The sequence below is a fragment of the Myxocyprinus asiaticus genome, chromosome 24, assembly GCF_019703515.2.
Source record: "Myxocyprinus asiaticus isolate MX2 ecotype Aquarium Trade chromosome 24, UBuf_Myxa_2, whole genome shotgun sequence".
Taxonomy (NCBI): domain Eukaryota; kingdom Metazoa; phylum Chordata; class Actinopteri; order Cypriniformes; family Catostomidae; genus Myxocyprinus; species Myxocyprinus asiaticus.
The window spans coordinates 34,090,390-34,111,786 of NC_059367.1; the positions used below are offsets into that span (position 1 = coordinate 34,090,390).

Sequence of the window (21,397 nt, forward strand, 5' to 3'; positions counted from 1 at the left end):
TATCGTGATATATACACTACTGGTCAAAAGTTTTGAAACACTTACTCATTCTTTATTATAATTTTTTTCACATTTTAGAATAATAGTAAAGTCATTAAAACTATGGAATAATTAAATGGAACTATGGGATTGTAACGTATGCTGGAACTGCTGACAATGATGCCAGTGACGAAGACGATGATGAAGATGAGGAACCCAAGTGCAGTTTATTTACAAATGTGAACCAGTAACCCTGACTACAAAACAAAACATGAACATGGCCTAGACTTGGCTTGGCTATGGCTATGGCTATGGCTATGGCTATGGCTATGGCTATGGCTATGGCTATGGCTATGGCTATGGCTATGGCTATGGCTATGGCTATGGCTTGAACTTGACTACAGTGTACCAAACACAGACTATCACATTCAATACTAGACCACTACACAATGGAAAACATGAGGCTTAAATACATGGACATGGGGGAACATAAACCAATGAACAAACAGAACTGATAACAAGATAATTAAACAATAAACCAATGAAAACATGACACATGAACATGAAGGGAAAACAGGAATCACATGACAAGGGAAACAAGAACTAAACATTTCAAAATAAAAGACATGAATCAACAGAATACACATGACAGGGATTTATGCTGTGACTAAACAAAATCCAAAATAAATCAAAACTGTGTTATATTTTAGCATCTTCAAAGTAGTCACCCTTTGCCTAGAATTTGCAGACATGTACTCTTGACATTTTCTCAACCAACTTCTTGAGGTATCACCCTGGGATGCTTTTTAAACAGTATTGAAGGAGTTCCCATCTATGTTGGGCACTTATTGGCTGCTTTTCTTTATTATTTGGTCCAAGTCATCAATTTCAAAAACTTTTTTTTTGTAATTAAATTTTACATTTATAATGAAATAAATTAATATGGTGGCACAATTATATTTTTGTCTACAAAACTAATTTCAAACATTTAAGCTGATGCAGATCAAAAGATTTTTAAGATCATGGGAAACATTTCGGTCAAGTGTTTCAAAACTTCTGACCGGTAGTGTATATATATCGTTATCGTGATATAAAATTACTAATATCGTGATATAAGGTTTTGGTCATATCACCCACCCCTATCTGTCCAAAAAGAACCAAAAAACATTTTAAATTTCAAACTATTTTTTTTTAAGCTATCATATGGCTTCAGAAAACTTGGAATCTAGCACAGAAGTTGTATTGACTACTTTTAGGGTGTTTTTATAAAGCTTTTTTATCCTTTTTAGCTTGAAAAACATGGTCACCATGAATTGTCATTGTATAGAACGTTTAGCATACAGAATCTTCAAACATTTCTACTTTTGTATTTCACAGAACAAATAACAGCATACATGTTTGGAAAAACACAAAGGCCATCTTTGGAACGCTCACGGGCAGCTATTTTCTATGGATACAAGTGGCATAAAAGCTGTCTAATTGAATGGGGAAAGACCGAAATCTCCAAAACGGTTGGTCAAGTTTACAATCAAAGAACATATTTCAAATCAGCAGTTAAATCTGACAACAATGGTATCATAAATTGTGCTTCTTTAGCTCCGATCATGCAAAAACCCCCGCAATTTTTAAGGCTAGCTAATGCACATGCACTTTCTCGAGTTGGTTGACAGGCAATGTATGTATCTCAAAGGTGATTGGCTCTTTTATCTCCAAGGCGGGGCTTCCTTTTCTACATCCACCATATTGGGCATTCCCATTTCTCCCATTCATTTTAATAACAGTATTCGTCTCGGGATAAACAGTCTCAGGAATTACAAAAGGGTGCATAAATAATGACATAACTTTCATTTTTGGGTGAACTTTTCTTTTAAGATGGGCAACAGAGGCAGAAGGGTGAGTTTCTACTTGCTAAGCCTCTAAAACATTCACTGCACATTCCTCATTTTCCTCTTTACACAATCTGAGCAATCAGTCTCACACAAACCATGATCAAATTTAATGAAAAGCCCTTCTGCCGTCATCACACAGACAAGCGTATAAGCGTATACACAAATATGTGTGGGTCATTGTAACCCTGTCAAATTGAGCTTGTTAAGTTACCTCATGAAGTACAGGATGAAAAAATCTAAGCCTGCAAACCTCCCACCTCCCTTGCAAACCCACATACACAAACTAACCAGCCTTATGTAAGGACTACTGAAAGAATGCTTTAATATGGCCCCTTTCTCAGGCAGAGGTCCTCTAAAGAGAGCTGAGAAAGAGCTACAGGTGTCCAGAACTTAATGCATGTGTGAGTGTGCGTTTGTATATCCCTACACGTTTGATCTAAAGCAGGGGTCGGCAACCTATGGCACACGTGCCACCATTGGCCACCAATCACTGGCACTTCTGCAACAGCGAGAAGGAGATGTATGTATTTTATTTATATGAAGTCCCTTGCACCTGCGTCCCAATCTACCCCTTTGTGTAGTCCTTCCTCGTAATCACACAGCCTGTTTTATGTAGTTAAGAGCTGAATGGGAAGCTAAAAACTATTAAAGTGTGACGAGAATGCAGTAGTCAATAGACGAGTGCTGCCCGTGTAAAACATTTGCGTATTATGAGTCACTTATATCGCGGCACAGATCATTCAGGCAGCACTTCACTTTCGGTGAATTGCCCAAGTTAACGCATTTGCTCTGTCTCGTCATGCTGCATGGTTGAGTGGATGACAGCCTACATTTTCTGGTTTTATTTGTTGCCTTTGGCTTTTAGAAAACTATTAATGTTAATAAGAAGATACCACTATCAATGTTTGAGATTTTCAACCAAACTCTACATCTTTTCAATACTTCCATTTGTGTTATTTCATATTTTTGGTCGCATGGAAAATAGCAATAATGAGATATACACTGGCGGCCAAAAGTTTGGAGTAAAGTTGATTTTGTTCTTATGGAAAGAAATTGATACTTTTATTCACCAAAGTGGCATTCAACTGATCATAATGTATAGTCAGGACATTAATAACGTGAAAAATTACTATTACAATTTGAAAAAACAAAATTCAGAACTTCTTAAAATACTTCAAAGAGTTCTCATCAAAAAATCCTCCATGTGCAGCAATGACAGCTTTGCAGATCCTTGGTATTCTAGCTGTCAGTTTGTCCAGATACTCAGGTGACATTTCACCCCACTCTTCCTGTAGCACTTGCCATAGATGTGGCTGTCTTGTCGGGCACTTCTCACACACCTTACAGTCTAGCTGATCCCACAAAAGCTCAATGGGTTTAAGATCCATAACACTCTTTTCCAATTATCTGTTGTCCAATGTCTGTTTCTTTGCCCACTCTAACCTTTTCTTTTTGTTTTTCTGTTTCAAAAGTGTCTTTTTCTTTGCAATTCTTCCCATGAGGCCTGCACCCCTGAGTCTTCTCTTTACTGTTGTACATGAAACTGGTGTTGAGCGGGTAGAATTCAATGAAGCTGTCAGCTGAGGACATGTGAGGTGTCTATTTCTCAAACTAGAGACTGATGTACTTATCCTCTTGTTTAGTTGTACATCTGGCCTTCCACATCTCTTTCTGTCCTTGTTAGAGCCAGTTGTCTGTGACGAGGAGGAGGATGGGGCCGTGCCGTGACTACGCACACCCGGCCCCCAATCGGGCTAATCAGCAGAGGAGAGGGATAAGTGCAGCGAAACGCAGCAGTTCGAAAGAGAGAGAGCCACACGCAGCTGCAGTGTGTGCGTTTATGTTTTGTGTCTTTTTGTTTTCATTAAACATTCTTTTGACGGTTCAGCCGGTTCCCGCCTCCTCCTTTCCCAACCTTAACCTTGTTACATTGTCCTTTGTCTTTGAAGACTGTAGTGTACACCTTTGTATGAAATCTTCAGTTTTTTGAAAATTTCAAGCATCGTATAGCCTTCATTTCTTAAGTCAATGACTGACTGATGAGTTTTTAGAGAAAGCTGTTTCTTTTTTGCCATTTTTGACCTAATATTGACCTTAAGACATGCCAGTCTATTGCATACTGTGGCAACTCAAAAACAAACACAAAGACAATGTTAAGCTTCGTTTAATGAACCAAATAGCTTTCAACTGTGTTTGATATAATGGCAAGTGATTTTCTGGTACCAAATTAGCAATTTAGCATGATTACTCAAGGATCAGGTGTTGGAGTGATGGCTGCTGGAAATGGGGCCTGTCTAGATTTGATCAAAAATTACTTTTTTCAAATAGTGATGGTGCTGTTTTTTACATCAGTAATGTCCTGACTATACTTTGTGATCAGCTGAATGCCACTTTGGTGAATTAAAGTACCAATTTCCTTCTGAAACAGCAAAATCTGTACATTATTCCAAACTTTTGGCCGCCAATGTAAATAATAGCAATAGCAATACCATGGTAATTGTTTGGCAATTTTTAGCTGATTTATACGAAGCTGAATGATTTAAAGCATCCGTGTCATTTTAAAATGAGTTAATTCAGGAAATGTATATATAAATAAATAACGTCATGTCCAAATCACACCCACTGTTTAAACCAATCATCAACGGTCTCGACAAGCTGAACTCTCCTAGGTCAAGTATTTTAGGCGAAATAACATCAAACAAACACATTAACAAAAACGCCAATCATTTTGTCATGATTTTAAGGCAAATTAAAATGAGTCAGTTTGTGCAGTATGTATAAATTAGCCTGCATCACTATTTAAACAAACTAATGGATTTGTTGGATTTGAACAAACCATTAGCATTTGTACTGTGGACATGAATGATACCTCAAATCATTAAATTCCACTCAGAAAACCTTATCAACAGCATATCAACAGCACCCTGGTAACCACTAATAACACCCTAGCATAAAAAATATAAATATTTAGTTTGTTAGTAATGTTTGAACTTAAACTGTAATATTAGAAAAACAATATATTTTTTCTTACAACATTTAACAAACAGTTACTATGTAACTGATGTATAAATAGGGATAAATTACAACTTTTATGTTTCTTCTGCTCATTATCAATATACAATCAAACTGAACATGCATGCATGAGCTTCAACAACATCCAAAACATGCGTATGTGCGCTAAATCTCATGCATGCTCACCGTACTGAGCCCATTTGGTTGGCATGGAAAACCCTGGACTTTGGCGCACACTTTTTGGGTGACCTCATCCCTCCCACACCTCCCATGAGATCCTCCTGCACTATCCGACTTCCTTCCTCTCTGTGCAGTTGTCCTATCAGTCCATCTCTCTATCACTCCATCATCTCTCCATCACTGTCTCTTGAACCCTCAATCACGTAAACAGCCATAATTATCCACTTCCTCCCCTCTGCCTCTTTTCCAGCCAATCATGATACAGCGTTGGCTTGTCGAGATGGGCCTCCCGCTTAAACGTGGCATTTCCTGTCCAAGATACGGCCCCTCCCCCTCACTTCCTCCCCCTCAATCTTTTTCAAACAAGCTTTTGATTTGCTGTGCTTCTGGAATTGGGTGAACTTCCCACTGCACTTAATTGCAGTTATCTAGAAAAGCCCACGTTGGGTTTTTAGAAGATAGCGAAAAAAGTGATGTCATTAAGAAAGCCTAGGAATTTCACCTTGGAAAATGGGATTAAACATTTAACTCCAGGATCTATAATGTTTCATTATAAGTCAGCAAAGGGCCGTTATTTCATTTGTTTATTTATACTGTCAGAGAGTGACGTAAAATGAGGAGATGCTATCATTTTTTACATTTTGAAGAATCAGTGAAAGAAGACTAATATTAGGGATTATACAAACTACACAAGCACAACAAACATAAGATGCACATATGGTAACATAAGAAATTACACACACAAAGAAAAGATAACATAAATTATGTGTATTATCACATTCCCAAATACCGTTCTTTACCAAAACTAGTTTAGTACAATCAAACAACTTAAATAACCATCACCACATCATAAAGACTTGGGATTGGGCTCTTTTGACTTTGGCCAATATGCAACAACACAAAACAACATAGCAATTAGGGGTGTGCAAAACTAAATATTTTCAAAATTAACTAGTTGGTTGGTTGCTTGAAGGACTAGTCTACTAATCGGTCTGAAGGAAGCACTGGTTAGTTTCGAGTTCACCTGACCCTGATCAGACATGTATTTAAAGGGGATGAAATTAAAGACCATTTTCTGTGGATTTTACCAAGCAAACTGTCTAGTAGCTAAAGCACATCATGCTGTCAGCATGTGAAATAAAGCACTGCCACAAAAAATAAATACAAAATAAATATAAAATAGATAACCTCACTAATCAACTAGTTGATTGTTATACAATTAGTTGACCATCATGACACATCCCTAACAGAGTGCAACAGTGACAGGAATGGCCAGCCAATTTTTAACCATCTTGATTCCAAGAAATATTTTTACTATTCATTTTTCCCATAAGGATTTCATAAAATCCTTCATAAAAGAGTTCTAAGCCATGATCGAAAAACCAATAAGCTCCGAGGTGAATCACAACATTACAAGCTTTGATTTGAAGCAGAAAATTATTTGAAAATCGGACAAAAAGACAAAGGTACAAGACTGTGTACTTACCGTCTTTCACGAGGCAATGAAATACAATCCCATGATACAGCATTGCAAATTATATAATAGAATTAAAAATGATGGAAAAATATAAAACTACTGATTTAAAGTTGTTGATTATAAGTATAGAAACAATATATTTGGAGTATATTGCAAGATATTCAGATATATACAAATAAAAACTGTATAAGTAGTTTGAGAGTGTAGGGAGACAAACTCGACACATTAAACAAAATTTTTTTTAAATGAATTGGAAATAACATGGACTGATGACTTCAAAAGAAGCACATACACTGATGAGCCAAAATATTTTGACCACCTGGCTAATATGGTGTTGGTCCTCTGCATACCAACAAAACAGCACCGACCCGCTGAGGCATTGACTCTACAAGACCCCTGAAGGTGTCCTGCGGTATCTGGCACCAAGACATTAGCAGCAGATCCTTCAAGTCCTGTAAGTTGAGAGGTGGAGCTGCCATGGATCGGACTTTTTGGTCCAGAACATCCCACAGATGCTCAATAAGATTGAGATCTGGGGAATTTGAACCTCACCTTGAACCTCAAACTATTCCCGAACAATGTGTGCAGTGTGGCAGAGAAATTTTCCTGCTGAAAGAGGCCACTGCCACCAGGGAATACCATTGCCATGAAGGGGTGTACCTGGTCTGCAACGATGTTTAGGTAGGTGGCACGTATCAAATTGACGTCCACATGAATGGCCAGACCCAGAGTTTCCCAGCAAAACATTTCCCAGAGCATCACACTCCCTCCACCGGCTTGTAGTCTTCCCGCAGTGCATCCTGGTGCCATCACTTCCCCAGGTAAATGGTGCACATGTACACAGCCGTCCACGTGATGTAAAAAAAAACAGGACTCATCGGACAAGGCGACCTTCTTCCAATGCTCCAAGGTCCAGTTCCGACACTCGCATGCCCATTGTAGGTGCTTTCGACGGTGGACGGGGTCATCGTGGGCAGCCCCATACGCAACAGGGTATGATGCACTGTGTGTTGACACATTCTTCACACAACCATCATTAAAATTTTTCTGTGACCTCTGCCACAGTAGACTTTCTGTCGGTTCGGTTTGTTAAATGCTTTTCACACTAACCGCCAACACCACAGACAAACAGACCTACCATTTGATGTTGAAAATGCTTTTTTGGCAAAAGTAAAAGCGTGATGTGTCTGCTTATATTAAGTCTTGTCATACATGCCAACTTACAGGAAAGCCTAACCAATTGTTAAAACCAGTGCCGGTTTATCCAATTCCTGCCGTAAGCCAACCTTTTGAGCACAAAATCAAAAGCAGGCAGTGAGTATCTGTTTACAGTTATGTGTCAGGTAACCTGGTATCCTGCAGCCTACCCCTTGCGCACTATCATGGCGAAACTGGTCGTGAAAGCACTCACTCAGTTTATGTCAGTGGATCTCTAGTGGTCTATACAGATCATAATCCTTTAGTTTTTCTTCATTCGTTACAAAATCCAAACCAAAGACTTATGAGGTTGTGCCTATTTCTACAGGGTTACCTGTTGGGCATACACCACAATAAAGGCTCAAGAAACATAATAGTTGATGCCTTGTCTCGTGTACATACAGCATAAGTGTGGTTGCATGACCTCTAGTATGTTCTCCCTCTTCTATCTGTTCTCTCTCTAGTCCAACCTTAATTTTGCTTCCTAGGCGCCAAGGTTGCTGTAAGGTCTGGAGGGTTGCATATTGGGGAGAACCAGGATGAGGGCGCTGATGACATCATACATTATGGATATTGTGGCAAGTCGCCTATACACAAATCAGCATCTCCCCTGGCAACAGCAATCAGCGGCATGGCTCGAGTGGATGAGACACACCTGCAGCGGATTTGTCTCATTAAGAGAGGAAGATATTAGCGGCAGAGAAGGGAGCAGTGGGTTGTTGGTCCAGCTCCTGCAAATGACTAATGCTTTTCTCTCTCTATGTTTTTGCAAGAAGCGATTAAATGGACGAAGACAACCGGAAACTTCTTCTTATGCCGTCTCTCACCCACCACGAGCCATCACCAACACAACGCACTCCACACACTTTAAAAGACTTTGCATGACAAATTCACCTCTGCTTTACTCACCTGTTCATTGTAATAAATCGCCCTCGGGATAAATTCACTGGCTTCTATTGTTCATGTCTCTTTACCCCGCTACACTGGTGGAGAAGCGGGCTTCTTCCCAGGGGCACGAATCAGTTATTTATCCCATCTGTTCTCTGTTGCAGATGCAGCCCTCTCTCTCCCGAAATGGAGGAATTCCTTAGACAGCTTGCCAGAGTCACAATTCACCAGCAAGGAATTACGGGACAGCTCATTGCCAGCCAGCTCTGCATGGAGGAAGAGATCGTTCGACTGTGGGTGGAAGCACAGGCGGACAGGCTCTGCCCTGAGATGAGGCATGATGTCCAGCAGTGTTTAACGAAGCTCATGGATCAGGATGATGTAGAAGCATATTTACATACTGTAACAAGTTTCAGGAAAGGAGGAAGCGGGAACCAAATTGACAATTAACAAACTTTAATCCAAACACCACATCAAACTAAACACACAGCAACATAAACACACACAGCTTCAAGATGTCTCTCTCTCTCTGTGTCTCTCTCTCTCGACTGCAACTCTGCTCCCGGCTTTATCCCCCACGTATTCATGCCGTTATCAGTCGTAGCTGGGCGAGATCATTTGCTCCAGGTGCACACCTCAGCCTCGCTCCTCTCCATCCTCTCTGCGCCCCGCCTGGCCCACCACATATGAGAGAGATGGGAGCCCGAAGAGTGGGCACGCGTTATAGTCCCCTTTTTAACGGGGGAAGTGCAGCGGGCTTACTAATCCCTGCCGGCTGCCTCGGCTGACACTTATCCTGAGCTGAAGTGAGTGATACTCGTCAGAGTGGGGCTATCGCCAGTGTGTGCAGCCCAGCATTTTTTTAATAGGAATATGAGCCAGGCTCGTCGAAGCTGCCCAGGCGGGTCGCTGGAGAGAGGGCTGCAACTTTCCGCCGGAGGGCACCAGGGGAACTACACAGAACCGAAGGGTACCTCAAGCCATCCAGTGTGCCGGCCGCAGAGGGGGGGACGAACCAATGCCCACTGACTGGAACCCTCCGGAAGTGCGAGCCTGGGTAGCAGGCTGTGTGGTCCAACAAAATTTGTCAAATGGAGCACCTGGGTGGGAAGTACGGCTGAATAGTCACAGAGTATGAGCCATACTGGACACCGGGAGCTCGGTCAGCCTGATCCAACCTTGAATGATAAAAGAAAAGCTAGGTCAGTCCCTTTTGCCCATTACCTGCATCTACGGGGATACTCGCTATGTTCCAGCCCATAATGTGACTATTGCTGTGGAGCCGGGTTCATGGACTGTGGAAGTTGGTGTGGTGGAAGACTTACCAGTTCCTTTGCTGCTGGGGAGGGACTGACCCAGGCTGGACCGTTTTCTCGCTCCGAGGAGAAACACCCCCTCCAGTAGGTATTGTAATACCCACACCCAGCCGGCACTTTTGGCCACGGGGAGTGAACAGGAAGGTGAGTCTGCTTCAGATCACTTCAATGTGTATTCTGATCTGTTCCAACAGATAATATCAGGAGGTTCCTTTGGATGTGAACAGCAGGAGGACGACCGACTGAAGCACTATTGGACCCAGGTCAGGAGCATCAAAAAAGTAGAGCAACGATCACTGCCTCACCCCACTCCCCACTTTGTGGTCCAGAATGGCTTATTGTACAGCAGGGCGAGGAGAAACAGCTTTTGGTGGTGCTATGGACCAAGACGGAGGCGGTTCTCACATTGGCCCATACACACCCCATTGCCGGGCATTTGGGTGCCGAAAACACTCTATAACACCTTCGAGATTGGTTCCACTGGCCAGGATGGAAGCGGAAGTCCGACAATACTGTCACAGTTGTGAAAGGTGTCAATGAACAGCCCCTCAGAGACTGCCCCCCAGCCCCTTGGTCCCACTGCTCATCATCGAGGTACCCTTTGAGCATATAGGTATGGATCTTGTGGAGCCATTGCCATAGTCCGCCCGGGGACATGAGCATATTCTGGTGATCATTGACTATGTCATAAGGTACCCGGAAGCTGTACCACTCCGAAAAGCCATGTCGGTGAACATCGCCAAGGAGCTGTTCATGTTATGCAGCAGTGAGGGAATTCCAAAAGAAATCTTGACAGACCGGGGAACTCCATTCATCTCCTGGCTGATGGCAGAGCTGTGTCAGCTACTCAAGGTTAAACAACTCCATACCTTGGTATATCACCCACAGACAGATGGCTTGGTAGAGTGGTTTAATCAGACACTGAAGAGGATGCTGTGGCGGTTGGTAGCAGAGGATGGATGCGACTGGGACCTCATGCTCCCGTATGTGCTCTTTGGCATCCGAGAGGTTTCCCAAGCATCAACGGGCTTTACCTCCCTCTAGCTTCTTTTTGGGAGGCAGCCGCGGGGTCTTTTGGATGTGGCGAGAGAGGCCTGGGAACAGCAACCATCATTCTACCGATCTCTCATCAAACATGTGTGGGGCATGAGGCAACAGATTGAAAGAGTGATGCCTATAGTAAATGAAGACATGGCAGAAGCCCAGCGTGCCCAACAAAGCATCTACAACCGACTAGCACAGGCACGTGAGTTCCACCCAGGCGACCGGATCCTTGTCTTGGTGCCCAATATTAATTGTAAATTTCTGGCTTCTTGGCAGAGACCCTACACCATGATGGAGAGGGTGGGTCCTGTGTCCTACTGGCTGAGACTGCTGGGATAGCACAGGGCCGAGCAGATCTACCACATCAACCTGTTGAAGTGGTGGGTAGAACCATGGGGAAACCCTGTACTGTTGGCACAGGAAGAACTGCCAGTGGTAGATCTAGGAAGTCAGCTAGCCTTGGCCCAGAAGGAAGATCCAAGATTACCCTTGCCCCATCATGAAGACCCAGGTACATGCTTGGGTTGGTGGGATATTATTGGTGCTTTATCTCATATTTTTTCTCTGTGGCCTGTCCTCTTACAGAGCTGACCAAGAAAGGGCAGCCAAAGAAGGTGCAGTGGATAAAGGAAGCCGAACAGGCACTTCAACATATCAAGATGGCCCTGACGTCTCAGCCCATTCTACACGCACCAGACTTCTCGCTGCCCTTCATTCTACAGACTGATGCATCTGACACAGGACTAGGGGACGTCCTGTCCCAGCATGTTGGTGTGGAGGAACATCCAGTAACTTACATTAGCCGGAAGCTGAACCCAGCCGAATCCAAGTATGCCACAGTGGAAAAGGAGGCCTTGGCAATCAAATGGGCAGTCCAGGAGTTCCGGTATTACCTGCTCAGAAGATTGTTCACTCTGGTCACAGACCATGCCCCGCAGCAATGGATGGCCAAGGCGAAGGACAATAATGCTCGAATTACCCGATGGTTCCTGGCATTTCAGAATTTCTATTTCTCTGTGAGACATCGGGCTGTTCTAGCCCATGGAATCACGGATGGCCTCTCACGAATGTTCAGCCATGGGTCAGGTCTGGTAAGATCTTCCCTCTCTGCAGGAAATATGCGGTGACAAGTCCTGGGTCGACAAATGGGGGGGTGGGGGTGGCAAGTCGCCTATACACAAATCAGCGTCTCCCCTGGCAACAGCAATCAGCGGAATGGCTCAAGTGGATGAGACGCACCTGCAGCAGATTTGTCTCTTTAAGAGAGGAAGATATAAGTGGCAGAGAAGGGAGCAGTGGGGTGGTGGTCTTGCTCCTGCAATTGACTAATGCTTTTCTCTCTCTATGCTTTTGCAGGAAGTGATCAACCGGACGAAGACATTCAGAAACTTCTCCTCACACAGTCTTTTAAGGACTTTGCACGACAAATTCACCTCTGCTTTACTCACCTGTTCATTGTAATAAATCACCCTCAGGGTAAATTCACTGGCTTCCGTTGTTCGTGTCTCTTTGGTTTTGTTAATGTCTTTGGATTATGTATTTGGAGTTATTCTAAGATCCCTGTTGGCATCATCTTTTTTGTGTGTGTGGGGGTGGGGGGTTAATGGTCTCCCACTTACCTGCAGGGCTGGTCAGTGGGTGTGGCTGTGAGGCTCGTCATGTTGATTCCCTGCACCTGTGTTAGCTCTATAAATGCTGGGCTTTTGTTTTTTGGCTTTTGGCTTTGGAATGAGAGGGGAAACGTCTTCCAGCGGTTCTGATTGTTTCCTTGTTTTTGGTTTATTTCTGAGTTGATTAAGTTTTCTTTTGTTTTCTGCTTTTGTTAAATGCTTTTCACACTAACTTACATCCATGCAATTGCAGACACCACAGACAAAACTTGTTGCTTACTGTTTAAAATCATTCTGTTTTATTTAATAAATATGTTTCAATTAACTTAAACCCACCGATTCACTGTGTCCTCCTTTAATTTGCCACAGCTATGAGCCGGTCGCGACAGTTGCCATCGCGCATCGGTGAGCCTTGGGCGCCCAACACCCTGTCGCAGGTTTGTGGTTTGTCCCTCTTCGGACCACTGTCAGTAGGTACTCACCACTGCTGACCGGGAGCACCCCACAAGTCTTGCCATTTCAGAGATGCTCTGACCTAGTTGTCTGGCCATAACAATTTGGCCTTTGTCAAAGTTGCTCAGGTCTTTCCTCCTGCCCACTTCTCCTGCATTCAACACGTTGACTACAAGAACTAATTGTTCGCTTACCATCTATCTACCCAGACCTTGACATGTGGCCTTGTTAATAGATGATCAACGTTATTCGCTTCACCTTTGAGTGGTCGTAATATTTTGGCTCAGCAGTGTACCATTGATTAACAACCACTGAGCTCATGGTAGCTCTGTCTTTAAAGGTTTATAAGTTATTAATAATAAATTCCCTAATGACAAAATGTAAAGGGGGTAAAAGGGAAAGGAGGAGGCGAGAACCGGCTTAACAATGTAAATAATATTTAATTAAATAAAAAGACACACAAACACACAGGGCAGCTGCCCATAATTCTCTCTCTCTCTCGAGCTGCCGTCTTCAGTCGCCTTTATCCCTCGCTCGCCTCATCAGGCTGATTGGGGTCCAGGCGTCCGTCATTCCGCCCGGCCCCGCCCTCCTCCGCGCTACACTCCTCCCTGCGTTGCCTCAGGCCGGGGAGCCCCCGGCATGATGTACATCCCTCCCTCCTCTCTGGGGTGGGGGGCGTGCCTTACGCCCCGCCTGCCAGCAGGTCATCCCCGCCTTCCTCGAACTGGCAGAAGACAGGAGGGGAAAACAAAACAAAAACAAACAAAAAAAAGGCGAGGGAAAGGCCAACACGGAGCGACAGCGCGAGAGAGAGAGAAAAAGCTCACTCACCAGTTCTCTGATGCGCCATCGCGTGGTCCCCAATCACTGATCCACCCTCTCAGGCGTATGACAGCTGCTTCTCCCCGGGCGGACCGGAGTCAAACCTCTGACCCCCAGCGGACAGAATGCCCCTCCGCTTTTCTGGTGGCATGTGGGGACACTCCTCCGCCCCTGGCAGCGACTCCATCACTCCAGGCGGTCGGGGAGTCCCGTCCCTCCTCGCCTCGTGGACGGCGGCCGTTCCCCGCATCCGAGCAGTCAGGCTACTCCGTCCCCTGGCGGATGGTAGCGGCGCTCCCCTGGGTGGACGGCAGTGTCGAGGACTGGACTTGATTTCGGCACCAATGTAAAGGGGGTACAAGGGAAAGGAGGCGAGAACCGGCCTAACCATGTAAATAATATTTAATTAAATAAAAAGACACACAAACACATACAGGGCAGCTGCTCATAATTCTCTCTCAAGCTGCCATCTTCGGTTGCCTTTATCCCTCGCTCGCCTCATCAGGCTGATTGGGGTCCGGGCGTCCGTCATTCCGCCCGGCCCCGCCCAGCTCCGCGCTACAAAATTAATGAGATTTTTACTTCTGGAACCAGACTGTTGCACTCTATAGCAACCACATAGCAGCCCCATGCACCCGCTCAAAACACCCTCGTACCGTGGCAGTGAGTTTTGCACAGGCCATCACCACTCACATTTTAAGTAAATGTCAAAATCTAGTCCTAACTGCCCTCTGTCTACTCAACAGCCATGAGTGAGATTTCACAGCAGTTATTCCATCAGTGCTCAGAGTCTTCTCTTTCAGTTCTTCTCATCCCTGTTGTTTATATGTGGTTGGCCACTTAAAAAACCTTGGTTATGAGGCAAGATCTGACCTCTGACCTCCTGCCCTGTACAATCCTTGGGTAAGATGAGGAGGCAAGACTACAATGAGGGTGTGCTGAAGCTGGGAGGTACTAACCAAGCAGCCACAACACAAGCTCTGGTCCAAACCTGAGGCTCTGGGTATCACAACCGCTAGTGTGCAGACTGCCCATCTGCCCTGTTATTATGGCCATAGTGCTAGTGTCTCTTAAAATACTCTGTAGTATGCCCTGGAGTATAAAACAGCATCAAACACTAGTGTCCTCTAAAATATACAACACGGTCCCAACACACACCATCATGTTTTTTTTAGGGTATACACCAATCCCTAAAAAATTCTCATACATAAAGGTTTCCTAAGCATGGTGAAGAAATTACTGAAGTTCAGGCATGAAACTCTAAATGGTGCAAGCTGAAAGGTTCTATGAACTTGTTATCAGTTAGTCAATCAGGTCCCTCACATGTGATATGTGAAGCCGATCGGCTCACATTGTGTGAGCTGATAGGTCCTTTGACGTGTAATCGGGTAGCCAATCGACTTGCATAACATTTACATTTTCTCAGTTTGCAAGTAAGCCGGTTTCACTCCAGCATGCTGCAACAGTTTTCTTTGAAACCCTCCTCCTCCCCAGATTCACTGTCTAGATCGGCTACATGGGGATTGTATTTATTTCTAATTGTGCAGCAGCAACATGTTTACATGCTTAACTCCGTTTGTCTGTGTATGTTCTAGCATAGCCGTATTTGCTCTGCAGTAGATCTATAACTCTGCAATAAAATGAATGCCATCTATGCTAATATTATTCTATTTGTATCCCTGTCTCAACCTCGGGACTCCTATCCTGAGGTCACCAGAACAGGCTGGATCCAGCTCCATTCCTGTTTCGTGTTGGACTCTACTGCTATGTGTCTCTGAGTGATGACGACTAAATGCAGCCAGTGCCAGCCAAATATCACTTCAGTCTATTACGATGGACTTCAGAGGATGAACTTATGCCAACATAAGACATGGGATACTTCATATGCCATTGCCTGAACCTTGGACTTAGGATAGACTCCACCAAAATTACCGGCCGTTTGAACTGCGATGCACCTCACTGATCTCTGCTTGAATCACCTTGGTCTAATGATGGACTACACTCTTATAATGGAATACATAGACTATCAATTAATTGCCAACAAATCCCTTCATCATCCAACTAACAAAGGACAATGCATCTATGTAAACTTCTGCAGTTAATCCAAGATGGACTTCAAAGACATTAGTCATTCATCTTACAGTTCATACAAAATCTTTGTTTAAACACTGACCCTTAACACTTACTTAGTTTAATAATTTTAAACAATGACTTGCACTATACATAAGTTATATTGGCATTATATTCATGATGTTAGCCAGAGGGGAACTGGCCTTCACAATGAGCCTGGTTTCTCCTAAGGTTATTTTTCTCCATTAACCAACATCTTATGGAATTTTGTGTTCCTTGCCACAGTTGCCTTCGGCTTGCTCACTGGGTTTCTAAATACAATTATTATTAAATGACTTATTTTTAAACACAATTCACAATCGTATTTTATCAAACTACACAATGATGACTCTAAGACATTATAGATATTACAGTTTCATTTTCTGTTAATGCATGATTTTCTGTAAAGCTGCTTTGATACGATGTGTGTTGTGAAAGGTGCTATACAAATAAAAATGACTTGACTTGACTAGTCCGTCAAGACCAATTTCCTATCAATCTGTCATTCCTACATTAAAGGTGCTGTATGCCATTTTAGCCATTCTAGAATTTCCCCAAGCTGAGCCATTGGAATAGCCACGACCCTTTTTTCCAAAACCCTGCACTCCAAAGATACCAAATTAGCTTTATTGAGAGCGACACAAGCAGAAACGGTTGTCAAAAAGAACAGCAGCAAAACAACACCCTCAACTGATGACTGTTATGAGCAACATGCCATAAAAATGGCAGTAAACATCAATAATTCGCTGCAACTACAATACTATAAGAACGCACAAAATGACTGATAGGCAGAAAGCGTCAATGTCCGCGGTTCACAGACACATGAGTCTAGAGATGTCACTGAGACCAGTGAGATTTCTCAGGACACTTATTTCATTAATATCTTTCAGGGAGTATGCATTTTTTTTGCATACATTTCCATGAAAAAAATAGATTACAGCACCTTTAACATGCTAAATCTTTACGAGAGTTGTCATGACTTAACTCACTAAAATGATTTTAAGGCCAGGGTTCAAAATTAACTTACTGCTAGGGCTGCACAATTAATCGTAATACTAATCGCAATTACGATTACGGCTCCCATGAGTAATCGTGAAAACTGATGATTAGACCCTTTAATTTAAATCTGCTCCTGTTGTGTCAATGGTTTCTATTTACAACATGTTTTTGCAACGTTGAGTATTCGAACCAATCACAAACATGTCCGTTGACCAATGAAACAGCAATTAGTCCTCCGTCCTATCAGTAATGACAACTGATCCTAATGCGCAAGTTTTAAACAGTCTGATGCCCAGATGCTTGTTTTATGTCTTACCTTGATCGCGGTGTATTAATGAAAATTAATACTAAAGAAACATCACCCGACATTCGAAAAGATGTAGAACAAAGCGAAACGCACTTTTAGAATTATTTTGGATTCATTGCCTGTTGCGCCGCTCACTTACAATATAGATGGTAAACACACAGCTAATGAGCAACGCGACAAAACTAAAACACTCCCATTCTAATCAAGACAAAGACGCAGTGTAAATAATTTATTTATTATACTGATTAGACAGCTTGGTTTTTAATGAAAGCATTCGAGAGCGTGAATGGCATATTTCACGTATCACCGTCATTGTGATTGTGTCTGCTCTAATAAGACCCATTTGCCCCACAGCTGCTTTTGGTAGAGTTAACATTTTCACGAATTGCACAAACTCCGATATCAAATGGCTGTTTTTAATTTTCAAGGCCAAATATGATTGTGACGAGGAGGAGGGCGGGCTAATCAGCCGAGGAGAGGGATAAGTGCAGCTGGACGCGGCAGTTCGGGAGAGAGAGAGTCACATGCAGCTGCCATGTGTGTGTTTATATTGTGTGTCTTTTTGTTTAAGTTCTTATTAAATATTATTTTGACTGTTCAGCCGGTTCCCGCCTCCTCCTTTCCCAACCTTAACCTTGTTACAATGATCTAACGATGATCTTACATGAACAAGATCTCCACTGAAGATCTAAGGGGATGAATGGGCACCTGTCTCTCGACCACAGCGCTTACTGAACGCAGTACATAACTTGTACAATGTTAATACGTTTGAATATTGAATATGTCATTTACTGAACTTTGTCCAATAATTTAAGCAGTAAAGACTCATATTGTCTGATGGTAGTTTTTGGTTTTAGTTTTTGATGTTTACTTTAGTAGACAGAAGGAAACTACATTTAATTTCTCTGCTCATAATTTAGTGGTGGATTATGTCCTTGAAGCAAATTCTTTTATCTTTGTTTTTTCATCTTAAAGGACCCGGAGAACTGGTTGAATGTTATTTTTCGATAGCTTGTTGTTATCACCAAAAAAACATAGACAGAGACCTTGATGCACAATTGTCTACACTGTTACTGGGCTGAATAACATATTAATGCATTTCTGGAATCCTACATTATGATTAAAAAAGCTGCCCCTCATACACACAAACTCTCATGACATGTAATGCTTGTGAATGGTACCGGGTGTCCATTCATACAATTTTGGTGCTCAATGCTGTTGTGCACGGTGTGTCAATGGACTAGAAAAAATATATTTTTCAAATGATAATATCTAGCTACCTCAGGCTTATAAAAGACACAAGCATATGACTTAGCCACTGATTAAACTTTTGCATTTGAACAATATCTCTTTGATTCTTTGAGGCCTGTAGTCAATTCTACAGAGATTTCAGAGTCACATTAAATTGTATTGATGTACATGATGTAATACTTCACTAACAATTGTTTGCTAAGTGACTCATATAAACAGTATATGATAGCTTTCCATGGTTACACTGGTTGAAATGTATATTACAGTTTGAGACCATTATTACCCTCCATAAATCCTTTTAAAATTAAAGTCATCATGATACAGCATTCGCAACCCAGTTTACTTCCTTAATGTGATGTGTTAGCAAGCAAAAAAGATTTCTAATGAGAAATAAATGTAGGATGGGACTTCATTTTAGCCATCAGGAACTGACTGGATCTTGTGCTGGGTGCGGTCTCAATATGACAGGTGGTTGGGCGCTCAGGGTTGAAAAACAAGAGGGTTTGGTGACGTCAGCCGAAAAAGAAAAATGTTTCAGAGGTTGAGTGAGTTTCTTCTTGTAAATCATGCACAACAACTCATTAACATTAATATTTATTAATAATGTAAATAAGGTCAATTTTGATTTTATGTTGACTTTAACACCAAGCTCAAATGGTATTACATTTAGATGAATCTACATTTATGTGTAATGTGTCGTTATATTAATGTAGCTGTAGTTGATAATATTGTAGTGACCATGACAGGACTCACCCCTGACTGCAGCCATTCAGTAGAGGTGTTTGAAACAGGTTCGTCTGTGAATTCAGCCTCAGCAGTGGTGCTTTCTCTGAGATCACTGGGGCCTCCAGAGGGACAGTTCATAATCATGTACTCCGCATCCTCTGCTAAAAATACACACACATACCATAAACTCTAAATAGTACATATCATGGAAAACAAGAGGTACTATAAATACATATTGTACTCGAACATTCACAACCGATAAAACATCTGATTCCGATTAATCGCAATCTTAACTTGAACAATCTGGATGTCGATTCTTAAAATCCCAAGATCGATCTTTAAAGGCCTGGGTATACTTTGTTTTTCTGCATTCCGGATTGGACTGAGCTGACTGATCGCATTGTCTTTCAAAGTATACTCTTTTGATCGCGAGCAAATACAAACGTGCTTGACGCATGCGCACTGCGACTGCTTTGTGATACTCTTTTACTACAGTCAACGGCTGGTGCATGCGTCGATGATACACACAGACGAGGGCTGTGCATGGGTCGAGAAACACAGCAGAACACAAATGAAGATTTTTAGAAGAATTTCTCAGCTCTTTTGGTCCATACAATGCAAGTGAATGGGTGCCAAAATGTTTAAGCTCCAAAAATCACATTTTTGACATTCATTCACTTGCATTGTATGGACCTACAGAGCTGAAATATTCTTCTAAAATGTTTCATTAGTGTTCTGCAGAAGAAAGTAATACACATCTGGAATGGCATGAGGGTGAGTAAATGATGAGATAATTTTCATTTTTGGTGAATTATACCTTTAAGTTATTAATTGCGGTCTGACACATTTCAGTCTAGTGCATGCTTGCATAGAAAAAGATGTACACTATATGGCCAAAAGTTTGTGGACACCCCTTTCTAATTAATTAATTTGGTTACTCCATTAAATCCAGTAAAGAAAAATCTTAATGTTTCTTTATGTAATGGCTTGGGCTTTGTGTGCTTCCAAATTTGTGGCAACTGTTTGGGGATAGCCCTTTTCTGTTCCAGCGTGACAATGCCCCTGTGAACAAAGTGAGGTCCATAAAGAAATGGTTTACTGTGTCTGGCGTGGGAGATATTGACTGGCCTGCACAAAGCCCAGACCTGAACCCCACTGATCACTTTTGGGGTGAACTGGAACAGCAACTGTAAGTCAGGCCCCATTGACCAACATCAGTTCCTGACCTCACTGATAGCCTTGTGTCTGAATGAGAGCAAATCCCTGCAGCAATGTTACTACATACAGTATAGTGGAAAGCCTTCCCAAAAGAGTGGAAGCTGTTATTACAGCAAAGGGGGAAATTGATACCTAAGGTTTTGAAATCAAATATTCATCAAGCACATATGGTGTCCACAAACTTTTGGCCATATAGTGTATGTGTTCGGAGTGAACGGCCCCCAGAAGTTTGTGTCTTGACTATGCCTTGCTCTCTTATCAGCATCTCACTGCATAAGCATCAGGTACGTACAAACAACTGTATTTAATGAAAAACACTGTGGTACTGCCGGTATTATGAAGTTTGAGTCTGTGGAAGTACTATGGCACCGGTATAGACTACTGTGCAACACTAAGTTTACATTGTATCGTCTTATGAAGGATTTTTCTCGTCTAACATGTTTTTACTTAAAGGGGTCATGACATGAGGAATCACATTTTCCTTGATCTTTTGACATATAAGAGGTCACTGTACTATAAAACATACTGTAAGTTTCAGAACTGAAAACTTCCTCCTTAATAGAAAAAGAGCATTTTTATTTAAACCAAGCTGCAATGGAACTTGTGACGTCACAAAGACCAAATACATCTGCATATGCAATGCCTAGTTTTCCGCCATTGCACCCATGGCCCCGCCCACTGGTGCTCAGTCAGTCACACAGAGATTGGGCCTGTCATGGGAGATTCATCCAAAGTGGACTTACACAGGACACCTTCATGTGCCTGTCTGGATTTAAATATTTTTCTACAAAAACATGTACAGACAGACATCTCTGACCGCTTGATACATACAGTATCTCGCAGAAGTGAGTACACCCCTCACATTTTAGTAAATATTTTATTATATCTTTTCATGTGACAACACTGAAGAAATGACA

General features: G+C 42.4%; 1 protein-coding gene across 4 annotated transcripts in view; it reads right to left on the bottom strand.

Moving 5' to 3' along the window:
- The window catches only part of si:dkey-220o5.5 (actin filament-associated protein 1-like 1), a 125,675-nt gene that overhangs the window by 52,641 nt on the left and 51,637 nt on the right, over positions 1–21,397 (bottom strand). For 3 of the 4 annotated variants that reach the window (XM_051652826.1, XM_051652825.1, XM_051652828.1), the window contains one exon: positions 19,290–19,423. In XM_051652826.1, the coding sequence (XP_051508786.1) occupies positions 19,290–19,423 (134 nt within the window). The remainder of the gene's footprint in view (positions 1–19,289; positions 19,424–21,397) is intronic. The other variant, XM_051652827.1, reaches the window with a different exon arrangement.